Source organism: Salarias fasciatus, chromosome 10 (genome assembly GCF_902148845.1).
Source record: "Salarias fasciatus chromosome 10, fSalaFa1.1, whole genome shotgun sequence".
In the NCBI taxonomy this organism is placed as follows: Eukaryota; Metazoa; Chordata; class Actinopteri; order Blenniiformes; family Blenniidae; genus Salarias; species Salarias fasciatus.
The window spans coordinates 20,632,498-20,647,376 of record NC_043754.1 but is presented as its reverse complement, the minus strand read 5'-3'; the positions used below and the strand labels follow the sequence as shown (position 1 = coordinate 20,647,376).

The 14,879-nt window shown below is 44.3% G+C and overlaps 1 protein-coding gene across 2 annotated transcripts in view; it reads right to left on the bottom strand.

Moving 5' to 3' along the window:
* The window catches only part of zbtb16a (zinc finger and BTB domain containing 16a), a 137,589-nt gene that overhangs the window by 78,329 nt on the left and 44,381 nt on the right, over positions 1–14,879 (bottom strand). For both annotated transcript variants that reach the window (XM_030101048.1, XM_030101049.1), the window contains one exon: positions 5,274–5,371. In XM_030101048.1, the coding sequence (XP_029956908.1) occupies positions 5,274–5,371 (98 nt within the window). The remainder of the gene's footprint in view (positions 1–5,273; positions 5,372–14,879) is intronic.

The window sequence follows — 14,879 nt, the reverse complement described above, 5'->3', positions numbered from 1 at the left end:
GCATTAAGATCGGAGACACTTAAAGCGACACAGTCACTTCTGCTGCAAGCCGATTTCAGAAAACCAGACTTCTGAAACTTTAAAGCTCGTTGGAACAAAGGCTGCCACGCAAATCTCTCACTGAACCAGACGCCGCCTAAATCCCAACGGATAACAACCAAAACTAGGAAACATCAGAAACAATGAGGATAATGTCATGAAATAATCAGTGCAACTGAGGTGAAAGTGCCGTTTGCATGTTATCCCTGTGGCTGCGGGGTTGACTTGAATCAAACATTAAGTGGCCAGCATTTTAAAGGATGCAAAGATCAAGGTTGTAGAACTGCAATCAAATGCAATCTGGATAAAAGAGATAATGTCGGAATGTTTTTCAGTTTCACTTGTTGCATTATGAAACTCAGAGTTCACCAAAAAAACAAAAACAAAAAAAAAACGCTCAGCATCATCCATAGTTTATGTTTTGTGTTGTTAAAAGGCAACATCTAAGACCTCCAGCTGCACCCTAAAGGGGCTGAGTCACAGTTCCCCACCCAGCTCCAACCTCCCATCTGCAGGCTTTGGCTCGGCAAGCGCTCTCAAACACTAAACGTCAGGCTGAGATTAAAAAAAGAAAAGGAAAAAAAAAAAAAAACAAAAAAACAACAACATAGAAAGGACCGAGACAGAACAAGACGAGAAGGGAAAGAAAAAAAATAAATGGCTGGCACAAGGTAGACTGTACATACTGTACCCTCAGAGGTGGCAGGCAGCCCGGGCTGGAGAGCTGCCAAGTCCTCCGCACAACAAGCTCAGAGAGACAGACAGATGGATGGACAGACAGCCAGAGAGTGAGAGACAGAGTGGAAGGCGAGGGAGGGAGGTGGGGGGGGGGGGGGGGGGGAGGAGGAGGCAGCAGCGGCGTCTGAAATGCTCCACATCCACGACACGCTGCGCATACCAAAAAGCCTCTCTCTGCTCTCTCGCTTCATCTCCCCAATATTCTGTCTTTTCTGAAGCGAGCTGAAGGATGATGGCGGCGGTGGAGAGGAGGGGGGGGGGAGGGGGGGGGGGCGAGGAGGAGGAGGAGGAAGAGGAGGAGGAGGAGGGGCTGAGGTTGAGGGTTTGGGGACTTGGTGAAGTGTCATCATTACAGAGAGACGCGATAAAAATCGAGACGCGGTGTCAGACCGAGAAAAAGCCTTGAAAGTCAAACGGTGGAGGCGGAGGTGGAAGTGCTGGTGGAGGAGTGGCGGCGGCGGCGGCGGCGGCGGGGTGGGGGGGGTGGGGGGGATAAAAATGAAAAAAAAAAAGACAACAAAAACTATCAAAGAAGCTTTGCCTCGGCGCTGTCTCTTCCCTAACCGTCGCCTGTCTCAACAGAAGCGCTCGTCTCGCCTTTTACGCCAGACCAAAGCGACGATGAATCAACACTGATGTGTGTAACAGTACAGGTTGATGTCGTGCGTCAAGACAGGCCCCGCGTGGAGGGAGGAAAAAACAGAAAGAGAGGAAAGAAAGAGAAAGGGAGAGGAGAGAGAGAGAGAGAAAAAAAGTTTGTGCACTTGCTGCCACCGTTGCTAAAAATACACTGCCCACATCTTCCGCTCGGTTGCCTTTCTCAAGGTGGGGTATGTGGTTCTTCCTCGAGTTTTCAGCACTGTTTTTTTTTTTTTTTTTTTTTTTTTTCCACTTGATCTCCTATCAGCAGAATTTTCACCTCTGACGACCTGGACGACGCGTGTCTTCAGTAACCTGTTGATGTGACAGGAGGTTTTTGGATGTTGAGAACGGGGCCCGGGCGACTTTTGTTCCCGCTCTTCTTTTCCTGCTTCTCTCGATTTTTAACCCCTAATCACATCTCTGCATCGGCAGGTTTTCTCCGCTCTGCTAGTTTTTCGTAAACTTGAACGGGTTTCGACGCGGTCTTGTCTGACTCTGCAATCTGTAGCAGGTTACATAAAAAAGGAAGGAAAATTCTATCCAGACTTTTATTTTTTTCCCAGCAAAGTTCATGCGAGTGTGTTCGTCTTCGCAGTTATTATCTGTTTTAGACGAAATGACATTTCTTTTCTCCCTTAATTCAAACCAGCCGAGCCAGATGGAGCCATCGCTGAATCTGGTTATACTTTCTTCCTTTCTCTCTTCAGTTTTTCCCCCTACCTGCTGTATAATGCGAGATTATGGATGCATATTCCAACTGGTGCAATATAAGTAAAACAGCACAAGGTACAATGTAAAGTACAATACAATGTGTTCACACTGTGGACGGCGTTGAGAAGCAGGTAATCCAAATCAAAGGCTGTGCTTCAGTAGTCAGATTACACTGGCTAGTTGAGTTTTTTGTGCACTTTCCATATTCTCGCTCTGCATGAGAGAGATTTTCTCAGTTCACTCCTGCAGTGCAAAAACTTGCGTTGGAGGTTAATTGGGTGCTCGAAATTGCCCGGAGGTGAGAATGCGCGTATGTGTGTGTGTGTGTGAGGCTGTGTCCGTCACCTCAAGACCTGCTTCCAGAAGTTGTCTGAAGAGGTGCAAGATGGATGAAGCTCCACAAATTAAGGAAAAAGAAAACTTTCTTTAAATTGCCATTTTTTTTAAGTTTATAGTCATTTGTGATTGACTGTATTACACTGAGACACGTCATTTTATTATTATTCCCTCTCCTCCTAAGATAAGATTTTGAATACACTTTATCAAAGGTCAAAACAATTAATGGATGAAATATTAATATCACCTTGTACATGTGAACCCAATAAAGTGGGTTTGTTTCATGCTGCGATAAAGTTTGACTGCTCTCTTTTCGCCGGGGTCGAAACAGCCAGGCGACCCTGAAACTTTGCTACTATTACAGATTCAATTCCTACTGGAAATGGGATTCATACCAGGATCACGTAAGATCAAGATCTCACCCGAAACACCACCAGGGAGGACTCTGGTGAATATAATGATAAGGAGCCCTTTGCTTTCTGGCTTAAATGTTCAAATGACCAAAATGTCACAAAAACCTCGAAGCACTAAGATAAAGTTCATCAGATATCAGAGCGTGGGAACAACTCAGAAGCTCTCACCTGCCAAAATATTCCTACCACATATCTAAAACTAGTATTTATTGTGTTCTGGAATTTTATATTGTATGATCAAGGCTTCCACCACAAGTAAGCACATGAGATTACCTTGATTCACCCTCTGCTGCCAGTTTATCACGACTCTCGACACGAGGAGAGCCTCATGCCTTCTTTTGTCACCGAACTCTGCAACGCAAAGTCACACAAACCCGCAGCCGGCTCTGCACAACAGACGCTTTCGGACCTGACATTATATGTGAGGAAGCATACACTGTAATTAGAGACACACTGAGAGACACATGTACAATAAAACCTCTGAACCATTCAGTATCCCATTTGTTTCTGTGTGTGAGTGTGTATAAGAGAGAGAGAGAGGAGAGCAGGAGCACGTGTTTTGCAGCAGGGATTGTGAAACCGGGGCATAATTTGAAAACAGTGAAGATGGCTCCAGAGCAACTTTTTGCTTTTGACATGCCGATGCCGTTTGCTGAGACAATCCACTGGCACAGCGCGAGTTCGTCACTCATGTTTGTCACAACATAGCAGGAGTGTCGGCATCCATCTCTGTCACTGTTTAAGCTTTGATAAGACATGAACAAGCCAATTGATCGCTGCAATTACGGCTCTCTGCATACTGGAACTGCACGGGGTGCAGGCAGGCGGGGGTGTTTAGCGGCGCTGGGACTGACAATGATCGTGTCAAATGTGACAATTTGACCCATTTCATTGTGGAAAACACACAAAGTTCCAAAGAAAAGCTCCAAAATCAACACATGCATTTGGGACTTGTGTGTGCAGAAGGGGGTTTGCCTCATGAGGCTCCACGGCTTTTACAGTGTCTCAATAAACCATCTGCACTTGGGGGCCTTAGGAGTGGGGAAACCCTTTGCTGCCTATAAAAGACGGCCCGAGCCATTAAATGCAGCGCCGGGCGAACTTAGAGCACAGCGGAAAGCCTGCGATCGAGGGAGGGGTGTGTGCAGCGGTATCGGACGGAGCCAATCAATGTGTCCAGTGTTCTGACTCGCGCTGCCTTTCAGACCCGTAATGTCACAGAGGTGCAGGACGGCGGGGCGACGATGTGCAGACACCTCTCGGGTTGGGTTTCCCCAGAGCCGCTCGGCCGAGGAGTCGTTCAATCCACAAATAACTACCCCATGTTCAAATAACCAAAGTGAGCGCACTCTATTTGCTGGTTTCTAATGCATCAGTATTGCATGTGGTAAAACAGGCAGTATCTGGATTTATAAAGATGAAGAATAAGGGATTCACTCTGCAGGATCATTTATCCCATTTAGGTTCAATTACATACATCTTAATTTTGGTAAGTAGTGCATTTTTTTCTGCATTGTTACTTTCTTTTATTTATTTTTTTGCTTGGATTCATGTTAATAACCCAATAAGAAAAAAACTTTATGGGAGCAAAAGCCACTTAACTTCAGTTCTTGATGCAGTGAAATGCATCCACAGGAGTGAAATATAATGTGGGAGGTTAAAGATAAAAGTAAAGACATTTCTAAATGAAGACTAAAAGGAAAAGCATCCAGACAGTCGGGGTCTTTTGGTTTAAGTATCCCAAGTCGGTTATCTGTTTATTGTTTCTGCTGCTTAAGATAAATGTAAGAGAGAAAAGCTTCTGTGTTTTTACTCTTTAAAAAAAAAATACAACAAACTATTAAAATAGTGGCGGCTCCTTAACGTTTGGCTTATAACACTGTTTACAGTGACGTACCGATGCATTTACTCAGGAATTTAATCACTTCTTCCACCACTGCTTTAGTGGCTTGTCAAAAATTTATTTGATGGGTGGAGTTTCACTGGGGGACTCTGACCTTTCACCTCAGTCCTTCTGAAGCAGTCAAAACATCAAATCCTGCCTTTGTTTTAGGGCAACATAAACGTAGCCAGATTTCTACACCCATTCAATATTCAGCTATATCAACCGACGTCAGTTTGGAAGTGAGCAGCTCGCTTTGGAAAATGTTGGAAGTATTCCATATATATGGAACGGCGTGACTGTGACTGATAAGAGCTTTAATCAAACATATTCTCACAACGAGGTGAGGACTCTAAATGAAAAGTAATAAATTAATGGGCTTTTATTCACTGGTTTTCGTCTGTCCGTGCTTTCATTAATGTTAGTGTTGAAGAGAGCTGGAGGAAAACCACATGCGGGTTTCTGGTATTCACGCTGTGGGTTTGGGTTTGTGGTCGATTCGCAGTCTTTACCTGAATGGGACAGCAAATGCATCCTCAGACGGAGGCTGTCCAGGAAGTTTTTCCCGCACAGCTCACAGCTGTAGGTCTTCATTCCACTGTGCATCTTTCTGTTGGCAAAAGAAGCAAAAAACAGACATTTTACTATCGGCAATCTGCATGTAAGAGGCAGTGGAGTCAGGTGGAGCAAAGCTTAATGCGCACGCCGTCACTCAAACAGATGTTTGGAGCCTTTTTTCTTACTGCTAGTAACCAAAAAGAAAATAAATAAAAGAACAAGTCTGGCCTTTTGCAGTTTAAGAGAAAATGTCACACTCCATCAATCATATCGTCAGCACATAACAATAACCGTCGGCGTAACGTGCCCTCCAACCACCACACGTACACTTCTGCGAGGATCACTAGACCATGACTTGGAGCTGTAAATCACAAGGTGCCGTTCAAGTGGAGGCATTATCAAGTCCTTGCATCTCAAGTGCTGCAGATGGATAAGGTGCTGTAAAGTGAAACTGAATGCTTTATTCATGCAAACTCACAGGACGGCCACTTAGTGTGTAAAACCATTTAGAGGGGAAGTTTGCGACGGCGGCTTTCCAAACTATGGCGATATTTGGAGCTCGGAGCAAAGAAACCCCATCAGAATTAATTGCCCATTTCCAAATGAGCAGTCATTAAGCTGTAACATAGCTGAGGTGCACAAGGTCAGACAAGACTAAGGGTCAATATTTGATTATGTGGGAAAAGGCCTTGAAGGTTAGCTAACTAAATAACATCTGACAACAGAAAGTCTGGCCTCATGACTCTCTGTTACGAAATCCTCAAAGACCCCTCGGCTCAGTACAAAGCATATTATTCTTGAGAGATATCTGAAAGTGCTCTAAAGCAATTAAGGTGACACGAATTGCCAAACAACTGCCACAGCGCCTTAAGCCTCCCGAGAACTTCAAACAGCTCGTCCTGAGAGAGCCGCACAGAGGCACACCCACAAACTATGATTGTAATGATGGTTCGTCAAGTCAGGGCCGTTCTGGATTTGGCACATTTAATCTTGCAGAACTGTTGCACCTTCACACCATGGTGTTAAAAAAAAACAAAAAAACAAATGTGCAGGAATGAAAAGTATGTGATTCTATACTCAGGTGAGCGTTTGCTTCCAATCGGAGAAACGAGACAACGTCAAACACTTCTGCTCGTCTCCACCGGCGAGTCGGTCGGAAGGCAGTGATCAGCCGAGTGCACTGGTGGGGAAACAATGCCCTTGATAAGAGATCCGTTCGACTTGGGCGAGATGACAGCCATCCATCTTACAGACTCTCAACAAAGCCACAGAGGAGGAGGTGGTGCCACTCTCCCAAAACATGACTGATTGATGTCAGATGTCGAATGCAAATTGATTTACAGCTCTCTTTTGTGCCTGGGAGAAGGGTAGGGGAGAGACGGAGCGACGGCCAGACCGAGGCAGGCAGGGAGAGATTACAGCGTGTCCTATGGCGATGGCTGCAGGAGTTATTAAGCAATCAAGTCTAGTATGCCTTCACTCACAATTAATTGCTGCAAAACATCCTTGAAACGGGAAAAAGACGAGGGAAAAATATGAGATAAAGGTGAAAGCGGAGAGGGTGAAGAAGCCATGATAACCATTTAGCGGATAGAGGTTGGAGAGACCCTGGAAACCAAAGGCAGAATGACAGCCCTTTGGCAAGCGGCGAGTAATTAAAAGGTCCTATTAATGCCAACTGCCCCCAAAAGGGAAGGAGGACACTTAAAGAGCCAAAAGGAGAAAGAAAGTGACACAAAGAGGCACGAGTGACAAAGGTGGGAAGGAAAATGGTGCTCCCACACGCCTAGATGTAAAACTACAATGGTTCAGTGTTGTTATATGTCAATACGTAGTGTACTCGGAACAAGGGAAATCCATTTTTTTCCTCAGAAAGAGAATTCTGAATGTGAAGCAGTGAGTCGGTCATCAGGTTGCTTCTCGATACGCATCAAGCTGGAGAGTGGAAAAACCAAACAGATGCCTGATGGGTGAATCGCACGATGATCTAATGAAGCCACTGCTAGTCAGAATACAACCACCTCCGCGGTGGAATTCACTCCCAACGAAGGACATATCACTGCCTTTTACTCCCAATGTCGGAAGCCTTTGAGCCATTTTTCACATTAGCGCTCTATATTATTGTCAAAAGAGAGAGAGAAAAAAAGGTTTTATTATTTTTAAGAATGATACAAAAGAGCAGAGTGGACAAAGAGGTAGACAAGGGTTTTCTTCTTTTCAGGGTCATGTGTGATGTACTCGCACTTTCGCCGCGATAACGGGCGAAACACGTTAAGCGGTGAGCCACAACACGCGCGCCGCACAAAGCCTTTCAAAGGCCTTTTGTGTCCCTCCTCAATCTGACCATTGTGCCCCTCAGACAGAGCTCTGATAAGGTATGGATGGACTTATTAAGGGCACTCAGAGTGGGACCAACGCCGCGTATCGCCACCGTAAATGCAGTGCGGGACGAGCAGAGTGTGCGTCCGCAGCCGACAGTGTGTTAAATTTTAACTGCAGCAGCCCGGCGCTACTCAGCAAAAAAAAAACAAAAAACAAAAAAAAAAAAACAGCACATTTCTTGATGCTCGACAGGATGGTAGCAGCACCTGTTCGAGTGATCCAGTCTGTCGGAGGGAAGGTTTAGGACTCTGACTAATAAAGCACTAATGATTTCTTTCTTAAGGAATTGAACAATATTTATCCTGTGGGACATGAAACGTCTTCCTGCAAGGCTGTACAAATAAAGACAGAAGGAAAATCTCCAGAATTGCTAATATTAACAGATAAAAAGCTACTGATAAATCATGTCTGTCAAGGTCATGCGTATTTTTATGTTTATTTTATTAATAATGTGAATAAAACAATAACACAAAAAAAAAACATAACTCGTTCAGGTGTTGGGGGAAATTCTCCTCTACGCTGCTAATAAAGGCTAAAACGGATAGAGCTGATGGTTTACGTCAAGGTCGTGCATATTTTAACACATTTTTGTGATTTTGAAAAAGCATACAGTTTAAATTTACTTTTAAATTTAGTGATTTGTGGAGCATCAAACCTTAAAAGAACCCCCTCATGGAGAAACGACTCACTATTGACATTACACAAACAATGTTCAGACTAACTGATACAGGACACTGGGAAAAAAAAAGGACACGTGCTTGATTAGCTTTGTTTTGAACCTTAAGAGAAAAAATTATGAGTAAATTATAACAAACCATGATCTGTGAAGGGTGACAAGCTCGATTAGACAACATGCTGATGAAGTTAATGCTAATCAAAGCTAAATATTTATGAAGAAAAACAGTGCAGGGTGGTTAAACACGTGCTGGGTCCATTTGATGTTTTTCCACAGGTGAACATAACAGCAGAGATTTACATGTGCAGTTTATTCCGACAGCACTGCGGCTTTGTTTTGATCTCCTCGATGCCTTTCACAAGACAATAAAAAATAAATAAAATCCCTGATTTACCCAGAGACACCAAGTTGCCTTTTTGTGGAGAAATTGGGGCAAAATTACAGTATAACATGCAACATTACAAGACAATCAAGCATTTTAAGGTATGCTTTATATACCATGAAATGTTCTGAGTGCCTAAGCAGAGATAATAATAGCTATTCAGTAATTCCGTTGGCACACTTCAGCGCTTTAAATAGGTTTAATGATATGGAAAAGGACTCTAAAATATTGTCTCAGCTTAGTGATTGAGCCGCGATAGACTCGCTCTCCAAACACATTTTCTAAAATCCCATCGTAACGGTCTGCTTTCATGTTGCGTTTCAGAAATAGATGACGATCGGTATGCAAGTGTGTGTGTGCCAGTGTGTGTGTGTGTGTGTGTGTGTGTGTGTGTGCGTGTGTGCGTGTGTGTGGTGGGTGGGAGCTTGGGAAGGGAGGTGGTGATGGAGGGAAGGTGATTTGAAACAGACTGACTGTAGCCATTAAGGAAGTTCACATAAAACTCTCTCAGGCCATTTACTCAGTTAATAATCGACTTTGTCCAACAGTCACTTTTGACAACGGCCATAAATTTTAAATTTATGTCAACAAAACATATGCTGATCACCTCGCGCGGCGTGCTTCCCCATAAAAAAGCAGCCCGACCAAGGGGCTGTCTGTCTTCATGTGTGTATGTTTGAAATGTGAGGCGATTACAGGCCTGTGTTATTGAGCCGTAACAGCTTGCCTCGCGTAATTCAGAACTTTTTTTCCCTCCCCTCCTCATTTTGCCGCCAGACTTGGCCGCCCATATATCATAACCGGCACTGCGCTTGCTGAAGTAAGGACCCAGGCTTCCCACCTGCCCCCTTGCTTTTAGTATACCGCCGTTAAAAAAGTCAAAATAAGGTGATATATTGATGCAAGTTAAAGAACTCACCCCCTCCACCCCCCCCCAGATTTCATATGACTGAGCTTCGACGGAGGAGACAAACCACATTAAATCAAACCCGCGCGGAAACCTTCACTAAACTATTAGACAAAAAAACCCTGTGCTTGATGGCTCGTACTTATTTCACGTTGCTTGTCTGAAGCATATTTCTCCCCCAGCAGCCTTGAGAGTTGTTTCCTGTCCTCATCTATCCTTTCATCTTCTATTTTTTTCCATTTTTTTCACCCCCCCCCCCTTCTTCCATCCCCTGTTCCTGAAGGGAGCTATAAAACACCCCGAAATGATGTTTGTAAATAAAAGCTCAGGAGAGAAAGAGCCGACTGAAGGGGGGTTAAGACGGAAAGAAGAAAACACTGAAAGATAAAGGGAGGCAATTGATAAGAGGTGGTAAATTGAGGGAAGCCGGCGCGCGTGTTTGTTCATTAGCTGTGTGGGTCAGGAAGAAAAAGAACTGATAATTGGGGGAAAGGAGCGCTGCTGAATGGAGCCCGGACTTAAATACCAGGAGTGGTGATACATCTGAGCATTTGGAGACATTTGGTAATGATAACAAACAGTTGTCAACCCTGTTTATCTCTCACGCTTGCTGTTCGCTCCAAAACACCAGATATCCTGCTTTCCGTGCGAAGAAACTTTCTTTTTTTTTTTTTTTTTTTTTTTTTAAGCTGTTAACTTTCTGCTTGTCATGACAGATACCAACATTTTCCTTCTCTTTGTATTGTGCATTTCTAATATTGATTAATTTATGAGGTTTGGGTGATTAAAAACAGCTTTCAGACAGCGGCCGTTTCGAGTGAAAAGCCTCAGAAATATCCAGTGTGCAAATACGTGTCAGGCATCAAGCTAAAGTTTGGGTTATCTGGCAAAAACAGTAGTGCCGAAACATCTATCAGGACTGTACGTTTTCCCCAGGAGAAGTGGAGACAAAACAGAGATAAAAAAAAGGGTTAGGCTGGGATTCATCAGGTGGCCAGAAGCATCACTTCAAATGAACACTATTTTTGAACTACATCTAATGACAGCGGTCCTGCTCGCTATGGCAACCTGATAAGATGGAAGGAGGTAAATAATGTGTTTTATGCTTGTTTTACCACCCGAGCCAACTTCAGCTGAAGGTCAGAAATAGCCGAGATGCCTTTTAATATGAAGAAAATAGCTTGAAGGGTCTATGTCAGACCGCATAGGTCTATTTTCCTTCCAATTTAAATGTTTGTATCGTCAGTCTTAAGTCTCCATGGCAACATGTTATTCCATGATGGAACTGAAATCTACTGAAAATTCCAAGTTGCGAAAAAGTCTTGTAAAATGCATGACAAAGAGAAATTTGCATAATATATAAAAATTATATGTATTGAGGTTTGTTCAGGATTAGATTGACTTCACTGCAGTGGGAGGGGCATGAAAATAACACATTTCTATTGGTTGCAGGGTGAAACATTATTACTACAAATGTTAGATATTCATAAAACAAGTACATAGTATGCGTAGAGGAGAAAGCCTGGAGGTGGTAAGAGTAGTAACTGTCAGTAGTAACTGAGTGTGTAACGTGACGTTAATAGAAGAGACGGGTCAATAAGCGCCGCACGACAAACGCAGGTCAATAAAAAGACTTTCAAAATTATCCATGCCATAAGTGGGATAATGCACTCCAGAAGTAAAAGCCCACCCAATGGTGCATCCATTTGGGGATAAAAGCACGGGGTGGATGCGGACCCTCACCACACACACACACACACACACACACACACACACACACACACTACACACACACGCATGCATGCAACTCCCTGTCAGGCCGAACAAAGCCAAAATGATGCACGAGGCAATTCAGTGACACTTTGGTGGCTGATCCTAATGCGGCCATAAGTGGCGCAGTGTGTCGCCGCCACCTCTTATTTTGGGTTTCTGACAGAGAGAGATGGGTTGGAGGGGGTTTATGAAGTAGTTCTTTTTTTTCTTTTAATCCTCGCAAACACAAATTTGTCGTCCATTAATGGGGCCGAACACAAACAAGACTGAAATATTGGTTGTGGATGAAACACGGGGATCATCAGAGAGGGCATAAAAGGAACTTAAAGGTTGGATGAAGAATAGTGTGTGTTAAAAAGTGAAGAAAAAAAATAAATAAAGCATGAGGGAATGTGCCACCTCCCCTATTGTCTTGCCGTCCCCTGAAGCCCACTGGCGACTGCCTGGGAAGGCGCCACGTGCGGTTGTTAGCATTTACACGCGTCCATTTTGTGACCGTCTGGAGAAGCAGGTGAGAGAGAGAAAAAAAAAAGCTCCTTTTCTGTCATTTTATCCCTGCTTTTAAGCTTCCCTCCCAATTCCATTGCCCTCCCACCACAACCCCCCCCCCCCCCCCCCCGCCTCGCCATCCAGCCTCTGTGTCTTTGCTCAATCAAAATGTATCAGGCAAGCTGGCGTAACACCGGTCGGCGTGGGCTGTTTATCCCGAGTCCTCCTGCACATATCAATGACTTGGCCCCCGTTGTCCCCCCGCCGGGGAGACGTTCATATAAATTCCAGCCACACACGCGAATGCCGCGGCACTCGTGTTGAGCATAGATGAGTAGTAGGGCAAGAGGAAAAGAGGGGAGACAGAAGGATGGAGAGGGAGACCGCCGCCGCTGCCGCCGCCGCCGCCTTTCATCCTCATTGTGTTATTCATAATACGGCAGGCACTGCCAGCCTTAGATTTACCCTAAAAGGCATCTCTGGAGAAATGGAAAAAAAAAAAAAAAAGAAACAATCAGAGATTTTGCACAACATCAGCCCCGGTGTGTGTTTATATGTCACTTCCTGTAAAGCTGGAGCAAACCTTTGGTGGGAGTCAATTTCTCTCAACTTTCATCAAAATCTGATTAGCTCAATTTTCATAATGAGTTCAATTTTGACAGCCGGCTGCGAGTCGTTAGATAAATGATATCCGCGAGTTTCATTAAAAACCAATCAGTCATGTCTGAGTTCGCCCACAAGAGGTGTCCTAACCTGCAGCTGGTGAAGAGCGGATCGCACCGACCGCTAACGGCCGCCGCCGCCGCGCTGAAGTGAAGCGCGCGGGAACCCCGTGTCCAATAAACCCTGTTGCTTCCATTTACAAACATTTTTTTACCTGGAAACAACAATTCTCATTTGAAAAAGTTCAAAATACGTGAACATTTCCGCGTGTTAAGGCTCTGCGCTGTGATCAGATTCCTCTCAAATTTGAAGGTTTTTTTTTCTTTTTTTCCTGAAATATTCAAGCGGAAGCAGGTTTTCAAGGTCTGAAGACATTGTTCGTACGTTGGAAGGAAACTTACCGCCTTCTTTTGTCCACAATAGCGTATTGTCATTTAGAGACGGGGTTCCTTTCACACGAATGTTCTGCTCGGTGTTAAATAGACTAAAAAAGCCGCAGCGCCGGGCCGATATTCAACATCCGGCTTTATGAGAGGAGAATAGCGGCGAACGCGATGATATGATGGAGGAAGGGAGGAAAAAAAAAAAAGAGCTGTCAGGATACATCGGTGGTTTTGAAACCCTATTTTGCCACTGAAGTCTTAATTAATGACCGCTGTGAGTGTGAGGGATTTTCGCCTTGCCTCTCGCAGTAAAACGTTTAATATTGCCACCATTTTCATTATCTAGCAGAAAAGCAGCTGCTGGTATTTTTATTTTCACAGTACAGGTCAAGAGAGGCATTAAATCAAGACTTGCGTTTGTTTCCGATTTCCATGTTCTGTGTGCTCCGTAAAGAGAGCGGGACCGATCTACACGACAAATTAAGTGAAATAAATGTGGGAGAAAGTCTCACAGCTTAGATATGCACGCCGTAGATCCCGTACCTGAGGTGGAAAACAAGTAAAAAAAGAAAGTCTCAACTTAAATTTGCACTAATTATCACCACCCAGAGATCTCTGCTGAGAACATACATTTAGAAGAGCATTAGTTTTACGGTGAGAGAACAATAACAAGGAACTTCTAATTGTGCTTCCCGAGTAGTAAGACACTATTTCAGACTAATCCCAGTAAGATACCTGGATTCCCCCAAAAGCTTAGAGAAGTCGGATTCACTCTCTAATACCTTCAGAAAAGCCATTTCAGTCTCTCTTCTACAGTTACACTCGATGTAAAGTGCTTCCACCTCTCTGACAAAGTCCTTTCATTCAGCGAGAGGTGACACTGAGGAGAGAACACGACCCAGAGGTTGCAATTCAAATCCAACAGGCTGCCGGGAGAAAACTCATCAAAATCCGTAAAACGGCGAGGCGCGGGATGTGCAAAGTGTGTATTTACAATATCGTATATTTAAAAAAAATGCCAGGCGTGCATCGAAATAAAACGTGTGAAATCAGCGAATCACGTGGCCGGGATCGCAGATGCAGCAGATAAAAGCCAGCTTGACTTTTTGTAGCGTTGGCATCAAAGTTCAAGACGCGGATGTGAGTTTGAGACACGCAGGATAAAAAGCTGCAAGAAATCCTGTTTTCTGAGAAGCGGCGGGCGTTTTCCACTCGGCGCTCTGCGAGGAAACGCGAGCAGTGCGGACTTGAGGCTGCACCTTTAGCTGTTCACAACAGATTATGTTTCAAGATAAAAATAATTACAGGGCCTTTCTTAACCAACATCAAACTAAGAATCTGAGAATCTGTTGAGAACTAAAGGGTCACACCTGGATAGAAAATAGAGGTGGGATTATTACGGATTCAAAAAAATCCTGTGCATGTAAATGAAGCCCCCGAAATAGTGAAAAATAATCATGCAGCAGCAGAGGAGTGGCGCTGCTGCGGCGGCGGAGGCTCGGGCCATCACAGTGCCGCGGTAAAGCAAAGCACACAGGTGTGTGTTGCGTGTGTGTGTGTGTGTATGTGCAGCTTCCTGCAGTTTCTCCCTCAGGTCATTACTATAAATGACAGTGTGCTCTTAGTCAACCAGCCTGGTTAAATAAGGATTAGGGGGATAAGGAGAAAATAACTTCACACTTTTGAGGGCAGCAAATGGTGTTTGCAAAAGTCTGCGAGCGGAAGTGGAAAGCTCGGCTTTGCCTGCAAAATGATTTGACATCCCCAGTTTTCTTTCTCCCCCCCTCCAGATCCTCCTCTCTCTTTTATTTTCCTCATTTTAACTCGACCTAAAGACACTTTCGCTCAAGTCTCGGAACAAAGACGGGAGGAAGAGCATGTAAGATCACATGTGTAAAGTATTTC